The following is an 8880-nucleotide window of genomic DNA, read 5'->3' on the forward strand; positions in this document are numbered from 1 at the left end:
GTGGCTCCCTCTCCGGCTGCGCGAGAGATAACAATGGGGCGCTTTGTGCCACTCTGCAGCTGCTGAAATTTGACTAGATCCAACTGAAGAAAACAGGAGCAGGTGGGTCAACAACGTGACCCTTTCGTTCCCAGCAGTATCAGTATGCGCCGGGGCCGGAGGGACCAGGGCTGAGGTGAGCCCCCAGATTCAGCCCTGGCAATGAGGATGGGTTGGCTGGGCACCTCAAAGGATGGGAGCTGCCTTTCTGAGGTAGCCCCGATGCCCCTGAGTATCATGGGGTTTGCTGCCATTTATAAAATGGGGTTCACTCCAAAAATGCTAGGATTGGGAAATGTTGCTATATGTGATAAACTGGCATTGCAACAGGCGAGGGACCTCTGGTGCTTTAGTTCCCATCTTGCTGCCGGTTTCTCAGTTTGTGCGATGCTCCATGGCTGCTGCGTGGATTCCCTGGAGCCCTCAATGCCCAGCTCTGCCCAGGTCATGGAGACAACTTCCTTCATGTCCATGTTTTTCCTGTGCTAGAACTGTCCTAAAAAAATGTTGAGGGTGGGAATTTCTGCAGCTTGGAGATGTTTGGTGGAGATGGAGGGTGCAGTTGCGTTGGGCTCCTTTGCCTGGCACTGCCGCAGCAGCAAATACATCGCAGCAGCGCTGCCCGCTTGACGGCAAGAGGAGGAGGAGAAGGATAGGGAGAAAAATACTGTTATTACTTAAATGCATGGGTTGGCTGAGTACCAGTTGTTCCTACGGTCTTCCCCGCCAAGGTGTGATGACCTGGTTGATTCCCTGTGGGTGTCAAGGTGTGTTTGAGCTTTGTGAGCCTTGGAAGAGATGTTAGAAGGTGGCATCCCTCAAACTCCAGCAGTGTTCAGCAGACATGTGGTTACGGCCCCAAACCTGTCTAAGATTGCAGGGGATTTTGAGACTGAGGCTTTTAAGGGGTAGACGGGAACAACTGTTTGTAAGTCAGCAGTTAGAAACGCAAGGTTTCTGTTGATGGATCTTGTAATGTTGTTTTCTAATATCAACTTACAATAAAGTGAATGTGAGATGGAGCAGACACCCCCCCTTTTTAGGCTGTACTGTGGATATAGTTGTGTTGAACAACGTGTTCACGTCCTTGAAATCTTCACGATCTAGCTGTTAATTTCTTTTACCAAAAACATGATGCACGTAGCATCACGGATCATTCTGCCATCCCAAACGCTTGTGTTGCTTACAGAGTAGTATCAAGCGGCACTTTGTGTGCACATGATGAAGCCTGTAAGAGGAATAACAAGTTACAGGCGGGATGAGCCCACGCTAAATGGGGAAGGGAAAAGCGGTGACAACGTTGGCAGTGGGTCGGGAGTGGGAGGACTGCTGTGGGGAAGGGGCCGGGGCACAGAGCTGCTTGTGGTGGGGGGAGGCTGGAGACAGAGCTTCTGCTGCTGAGGGCAGGTTATGTGACTGTTTGGGCGATGTGTGCTAGCACGGAAAATTGATCTGCATGACCACATTACCAGCTGTGGAGACTCAGCCCATCAGGAAGAGGGTTGTTAATAAATCAGAGGCGCTCTCTGCATATCTGCATCTTAAAATTGCTTTTTAGCATGAACTTGTTGTGATCTGATATGAAGGACAGTAGCAGAGCAAAGTACAGCTCAGCATTTCACCTGCGCTGGTGAACCTGCCGTTGCCGCCGCTGGATGCGGAGCAGCCAGAGCTGGGCAGGATTTAGCCGCAAGCCCAAGGAGGTGTAGACAGAGACATCTGAAACGGTGCTGTGACCGTAGTTTGTCCTTGGCTGCACTTGCAGTTAAACCCTGTTTGGTGCCGGCTTAGCTGCCCCCGCTGCCAGCCCCTGTTGTCAGCAGCGGGTAATTTAAGAGGTTTCTCCCAACAGCTGGCAGCACTGTTTGCTCCAGTGCCCCCCTCCCGCCATGGTGCTGAGCTGTCCCCCTCGCTGGCACGCTTCGCGTCGGATTATGCTGTTGGACTCGCAGCCGGGCGGTGGTGGTGCCAGGACTCAAACTTGTCGCGTTGGAACAAGAAGCACAGGTGCAGGCTGAACTCATGATCCTTGGAGGCCAGCACATACCAGGAAGGTTTCGGCTTCGCTTCGGACACGCGCATGCTCATGCACGCATCCCTGCACGCCGCCTGCGTGCTCGTGTAACGCATTTAACGCGCAAGAAACATGTCATGCAGGATCGCGCCATCCTTCCGTGCCCCTTCCCTCCACGCACACAAACACCTCCCTAGGAGTTTGGTTTAAAAATAAATTTAAAAAAAAAAAAAAGCCACCGTGTCCTGGTCGGTGAGAGGTGATGCTGCTCTCGACGGGGAATGCATACGTGGGGATCTAGGGGCCGTTTGGTGATGGAAAGGCGTACGCCTTCCTGCTCAGCCATCCAGCCTGCATCCTATATGTCTGCAGGGGAACACAGTGATTAACATATGAAAACGCTGATAACAGTGGGATTCTTGTGCCGGCAGAAACGAAGGAGATATACTACCATTTTGGTGCCAGTTAGACCCATAACTGCTATTTGTGGCTGGGTTCAGTAACAATTAACCTTTCACATTTTGTATTGGCCATTGCTTTCCTGCTGCAGCTGCTTTTATAACAATATATTTTGCTTCTCAGAAGCACTAATTTTGGCAGGTGGGGTATCTATTCTAGAAACCACAGGACGTATGGAGGGAGAATGGAGATTGTTTAATAGCTGTTTGATGTAAAATAATCTTTTGGGGAAGAAAAAAGCACATTACATTTTGAATTAAAGGACCTTGTGCCTATTAAGAAAAAGGAGGAGATTGCATGACTGCTGCTTCAAATATTTTAAAGCAAATTCAATGTAGTTTTGCTTTGTGTGACAATGTCAGCTCATGGGTTTTAAAAGCCTGGACCTGGGGTGCAGTCAGGTGTCTTGGACTGAAGCTGGAAGAAATGAACGCCCTTGGTAGGTGTTTCCCTGCCTGTTTGGGGTGGGTGAAGGGAGATGTTATGGACCAAACTTTGCTGCTGCCGCTTGACAAGTAGCAAAGTGCCTGGGGGACTATTAGAAAGGAGTGTGGCTATGAGTGACCCACGGGCACTACCGGGTTTATGGTATGTAGACATGCAGGTGGGAATACAGCACCTTAAATGGCTCCAGCAAGGTTGCTGAGTTTTCAGGAATTGTCCCCACTTAGCCATTTAATGTCTTTATTTATTTATGGCTTCAGCATGCAATGGGATTGCACGGAAATACTTGAAAATAAGAGTGTGTAGTTGGAGGTAGGGCAAAGTGGGCGTGATGAATTTGGGTTTAGCATCGGTATGTTGTTACTTCAAAATGTAGCAGAGGTTGGACTTCACCTGTCAAAACAGAACTGCTGTGTTCTGGCTCTTCCGGAATAATCATTTATTAAAATGATTTATCCTCTGTGCTGGGAAAAGGAAAATGCAAAATGCAGGTTTGCATGAAGTAGGTCAGAGTCTGCCTTCTCCAAAGCGTCCGGTGTCTCAGGTAGCAGGCTTGCTGCACTTTGGTCTTGGCTCTACTGGTGTTCAATCTAGAGTAACTTTGCCAAATCCAGCAATGTGTAAAACTGGCTCAATGGATGATTTGGACTTTTCAATTATGATTTTTCTTTAAAGATTAAAGCTTCTGGGTGCACATTAATTTTGATGAGGAATAAGACTTACTGTGATTTTAGTCGTCCTCTTTTGAGGATAAAGACTGCCCCTTTTTTGGGCACAAATCCAGTAGCGTCAGCAGGCCCGTTAGCAATGGCTCGCTCAGGCCATGATCCGCAGGAATCGGTAGCGACACTGATCAGTTCTGGGCTTGGGTCACCTTGCCAATGCCCAGTGTGCTTACATTGCATTTTCCTTTGCTTCATAAAAGTTCTTATTTTTATCTCTTGCTTCATGCTGCGTAACATAACCATGTAAACAACAGAAGTGTCAGTGTGTGCTCTTGGGGAAGAGCAACCCACCCCAGTGCACCAAACACAGATGCACATCATTCCCGCTGTAGCTTGAAGCATCTGAATTCCCAGCGCGTGTGATGTGAGCATTAGGACAGGCTTGGGACCTAAGTTCCTCCAAGTTAAATTTAAAAAGCATTACAGTTTTCTTCTTTTTTTCTTCTTGGGTATTTAAAATTTGTGAAAGGATAATTCACAGGACTTGTACAATAACTACTTTCTTTTTCATTTCTCACCCATTGGCACTACAGGATGGGAATCGCAGCTTCTGGAAACAGGGTTCCTGGGGATATTCCTCTGCCCACTCTGGACCCTCTCCCGCTTGCCCCGGCACACTCCTCCGTCCAGCATAGTCATCTGGGGCTTTCGGTGGCTGATTTTCAGGATCATGCTTGGAGCGGTAAGTGGGACTTCATGGTTTTGTCTTTTTGAGGTGACAGCAAGAGGAGGATCTCATCCTAGCAGAAAACCTGCCCCTGGTCCAGCCCCTTGGAGTCCTCTGGTGCAGGAATTGTTCTGGTTACAGGGAAGGAGCACATAGCAGGAAAGGCTTCATGCTCTGGTTCGCAGAATCTTATTATTGCTTATTACTGGCGTTTGTTTTAAGGAGGACAAGCACAGGAGTAAGACTGACTGTGTTGGTGCTGCTCTTGAAAAGGAATAAAAGAGAAGTTTGAGCCTTGGGCTTTGTGGCTTTTTGATAAGGTGGTTGGGAATCCAGTGGGTAATTCCCAGGAACCAGGAGCTTTACCCTGAGTTTGTGTTTATTTTGTGTGCACTTTACTGAGATGTCATTCTCTCCTCCGTGTTTTCAAAGAGAACAATTGCTGCGTTACTGTCCCGGTGCCAGTGGAAATTCCCAAGTAACTTGTAAAAGAATCCGTCAGGAACTGACGCATCTTTGTTAAAATAAAGGTTAAAGTAAAGGTGTGGCAGGGATGTTACCCTGTCATCTGGATCCGCATTTTGGACATTTCAAAATATCCCAAAGCTTTAAACTAAGGGTCACCACTGTAGGAGGAGATTGCAGGCAGGTGGGACATTCCCGTGTCCGTTTGCTCTGAGGTCCTCCTCTCTAACTGCAGCTCTTCAAGTCCTTGAATCTGTAGTCGAGCTCAATAAGCTCTTAATTATTATTAAGCTCTTAATTATTATTAATTATTATATTAATTATTTTTTTGTGTTAGCATTACTGGTTTTCAAGGCAACTTCGGTCACGGAGAACGTGTTATCACAGTAGATATTCTTGAAAAATTCATGCTGGAGGCTTGTTGCATCAAAGGGCAGCTTCCCAGCCCACAACAGTTCAGCAAATTCAGCTTGGAAGAGCAGAAAATTTTGCTTTTTCTTATGTGCTGTGCGAGTGGTATTTCAAAACCCCCTCTTTGATGTTGCATTCACTTTTTGCCATAGCTTTTGTCTAGCATTGCCAAATTTTGCTCAGCTGCCTAAAGCTGCAATTCTTGCTCATTATTAATTTCTGCAATTCTTGTTCGTTATTAATTAAATAGGTCTGGTCCTGCTGCAGGGCACCACAGACGGATAAATGACTCCTGAAGGCTCACTCCAGCACAGCTTTCTATGGCCCTGTACAGTACCTGTACATGTAGGTAATCCCATAGATTTTAATGCAACTGCTGGTTGAAAATGTTCAAGCAGGGTTTATGGGACAAACTCACCTTTGCAAAACTTTTCAAATGCCATAAGTTTGGAGTTCAGGTGAATGGTACTGAATCCTGCCATCCTGCTCCTGCTGTACCCTGGGATGGAGGCTACTGGACGTATCCATAACTGCAACTTTACCTTAAATGATAGAAATCCAGGTTTTTAGGAAGTCTGACTCCTGCAGAGAGAGGGTCTTGTTTGAGAGCGGGCGATGGAGCTGATGGGAAGAGCCCCGTGCTGGGCTGAACATGCAATGTCAGGACGCTCATGGCACGCAAGCTGTTGTGGTTGGGTAGATGAATGCAAAATTATTTAGCCTCTTGTGATCTGTTCCATGGAGTCTTTTCCTGGGAGAGGTGGGAAATTGCTATCAGAAAAAAAGCTGGAACGGTTCTCAGCAAGACTGCTGTTAGGAAAGGAATCAAAATGTGAGCGTCTGCAGAGCTTGGTGTTATTCATGGGGAAAATGGTGTTGGAAGGGAAGCATGGTAGCCAAGTGCAGTGCAGTGTACAGTTTTGGGAGAGAATAATGGAAGATAATCCTTAAAAATATGGCTGGTCTTAAACTAACAGTTTGTAAACCTGTACATGGGCTCTGCTGCAATGTTGGAGCCTGTGGACTGAGGGAGATTCACGGCACTTTCTGCTCTGTGTCACCACAGCTCAGTGGACTGCTGCTGGCTCTGTAGAGAGCTCCTTGGGGACAATAATTTGCAGCCCCCGTGAGCATCACAGCTGATGAGATGCAGGTCTCCATGCAGCTGATCCAACAGGTATGAAGGGTATGTTGTTGGTCTGGTGAGAACGGTTCTGTTGAAACCTTTTAGAATGAGAAATTAAGGGTGGTTTTGGTGTTAAATTTTTGTGAGAACATTTCTGTCGTTCGCGATGCTTTTCCGTTTCTTATTTAGATGTCGTGTTGACTTCATTAAAATTGAGATCTTTCAAAGTTGCTTGGAGAAGGTCGCGGGCACATCGACCCTCGAGCTGGCTGGAGTGCCTGTCCCCAAGCCATGTGGTGGGTGTGGGGTGGCCATGGTCCCATGGGCACCTGCTCTCCACCCAAGGAGGGATTTCTACAAGTTTAAAGCATTGCTTAAAGCGTAATGCACCAGCCACTATTGAGGCCTGGGTTTTACAGTCGTTCTCAAGTATTTTAAGCAACTGTTTAGGGAACACAGTTGAAGGCTGCTAACCTACCAGAAATGCCTGTCCACGTTTTATTACAAATTAAATTTCTTGTTCTCTCCTTTAAGCACGGGATGATGAGCACTTTTTAGTAGCTGGCCTGCGTGGTTTCTTCATTGCATTTTTGAGGGCAGCAAAGGTCTAAGATGTTAAAGGTTTGTGAGTGCAGTAACACAGCACTGGCTGGCCTCTAGTGACAGCCATGGGGACCTGGGTGGGTGACCCAAGGGGTCCCAGTCCCTGCAGGACATCTGTGCAGTGGTTCGCGAGGAGCTGAGTGTTCCCTGCCTTGCCGGATTAGATCCCATGAAGGTGACCTCTTAATCCTCTGACCTGGTGAAGTCCAAGATGCAAGTTATCTTAGATGCAAATTAGACTTTGATTTGACTGCAAGGTCTGGGGATGGGGAATTGGTTGGGGGGCAGGGGGGGGAAGTGTGTTTTGTTTTTTAGGGTGGATTTTTTGGTGGTTTGGTGGGGGTTTTTTTGTTGGGTTTTTTTTGTTTTTTTTTTTTTTTTAAGAACCTCATTGCAAATGTATTATTTGGGCTGTTTAGCACTAATGATGTTTTCACAAATGTCAGCATAGCCCCTTTGTCCCTGTTGGATGGAGGCTGACTCCTGTGGTCTTGATGCTTCTCAGCTTCTGAAATGCTGCTTCTCAGTCGTGATGCTGATTACAGAAAGAACGGACAGTCCGTGGCACCAAGCGTAGGGGAACACCACTAATTTTCTTAACAAGTCATAGGATCACCAAGCTTGCATCCTGCTTTCCTTTTACAATGGGGGTCTGACTGAGCTTCGCCCCGTTCCTGCTAATTTGTGATATATAGTCTGAATTATGGGACAGGTTGGATATAAAGGAAAACCATGCTCACCAAACATCTTTGTTACTGTTATCTCTGTGCTGCTTCTTGGTTTTATCTGGGGGGTAATAACTCACCTGTTATTTTAGGGAGCGCTCTCTGCAGAAGAGATGCCGCCCCTCGGGTCCCTTGTCTGTCTGGGTTGCTGATATATAAGGAACAGGCACAGGAGAGGAAAACATGGAAAGGTCATTAAATGGGGATCTATACAAGCAAGTGGAAATCGGTGATTGATGGTATCTTTAACGTTTTGGGGCCCAAACACGTGTACGTTTCCTTATTGGCCTGGGTAATGACGCTTGCAGGCACTGGGAAGCGAGTTTATACGCGTGAAACCAAAGTATCCTCCTGGAGCGCAGGTGCACCGGCTCACGGGCCATCTTTGGTTTCTTCCCTAATCTGGGCAGGAGCTGAAGCATGTGCACACGTGTGGGCTGAAGGAGGTTTTTCCCAGAGGTGGGATTGGCAATGATCCTATTTTATGCAGAAAGGAAGTTCAACCCACGCAGTTCTCCGGGGACTCTTCTAGCTGGTTGGGGGTAAGGCTTTCCATGTAAAATGCTATCCTCCAAGCAAACAGCATTCCCTTGGGCTTTCTTGCCTTGTGCTGGACATTAGGTGAGCAGTGCCATGTGTGGGTTTGGGGTATGCCATGGGCATGCTTGTCTCTTTTGCAACGTGATGGCTCCCAGTGAAGACTTCAGGTTCTCTCAAAAGCCTCATAGAATCCCAGGTTGGAAGGGACCTCAAGGATCATCTGGCCCAACCTTTCTAGTCAAGAGCACAGTCTAGACGAGATGGCCCAGCACCCTGTCCAGCTGCATCTTTGAAAGTGTCCAATGTGATGGAGCCTCTTCTCCCTGGTAATGGACGATAGGATGAGGGGAAATGGTTTGAAGTTGCGCCAGGGCAGGTTTAGGCTAGACATTAGGAAAAATTTCTTCACAGAAAGGGTTGTCAGGCTCTAGAATGGGCTGCCCAGGGAGGTGGTTGAGTCCCTATCCCTGGAGTTATTTAAAAGAAGGATAGATGAGGTGCTTAGGGACATGGTTTAGTGGTGGGATGTCAGGGTTAGGTTAAAGGTTGGACTTCATGATCTTAAAGGTCTTTTCCAACCAAAGCGATTCTATGGAGTCAACCCCTCCCCTGGGGAGATTATTCCAGTGGGTGACTGTTCTCATGGGGAAAAATTTCCCTCT

General features: G+C 47.3%; 1 protein-coding gene across 1 annotated transcript in view; it reads left to right on the forward strand.

Moving 5' to 3' along the window:
* LMF1 (lipase maturation factor 1) overlaps nucleotides 1-8880 on the forward strand; it is a 216502-nt gene that overhangs the window by 63534 nt on the left and 144088 nt on the right. Inside the window, exon 4 of the mRNA XM_009640418.2 lies at nucleotides 4215-4363. Within this exon, the coding sequence (XP_009638713.1) occupies nucleotides 4215-4363 (149 nt within the window). The remainder of the gene's footprint in view (nucleotides 1-4214; nucleotides 4364-8880) is intronic.

The sequence above is a fragment of the Egretta garzetta genome, unplaced genomic scaffold, assembly GCF_000687185.1.
Source record: "Egretta garzetta isolate BGI_Z169 unplaced genomic scaffold, ASM68718v1 scaffold426, whole genome shotgun sequence".
Classification (NCBI taxonomy): Eukaryota; Metazoa; Chordata; class Aves; order Pelecaniformes; family Ardeidae; genus Egretta; species Egretta garzetta.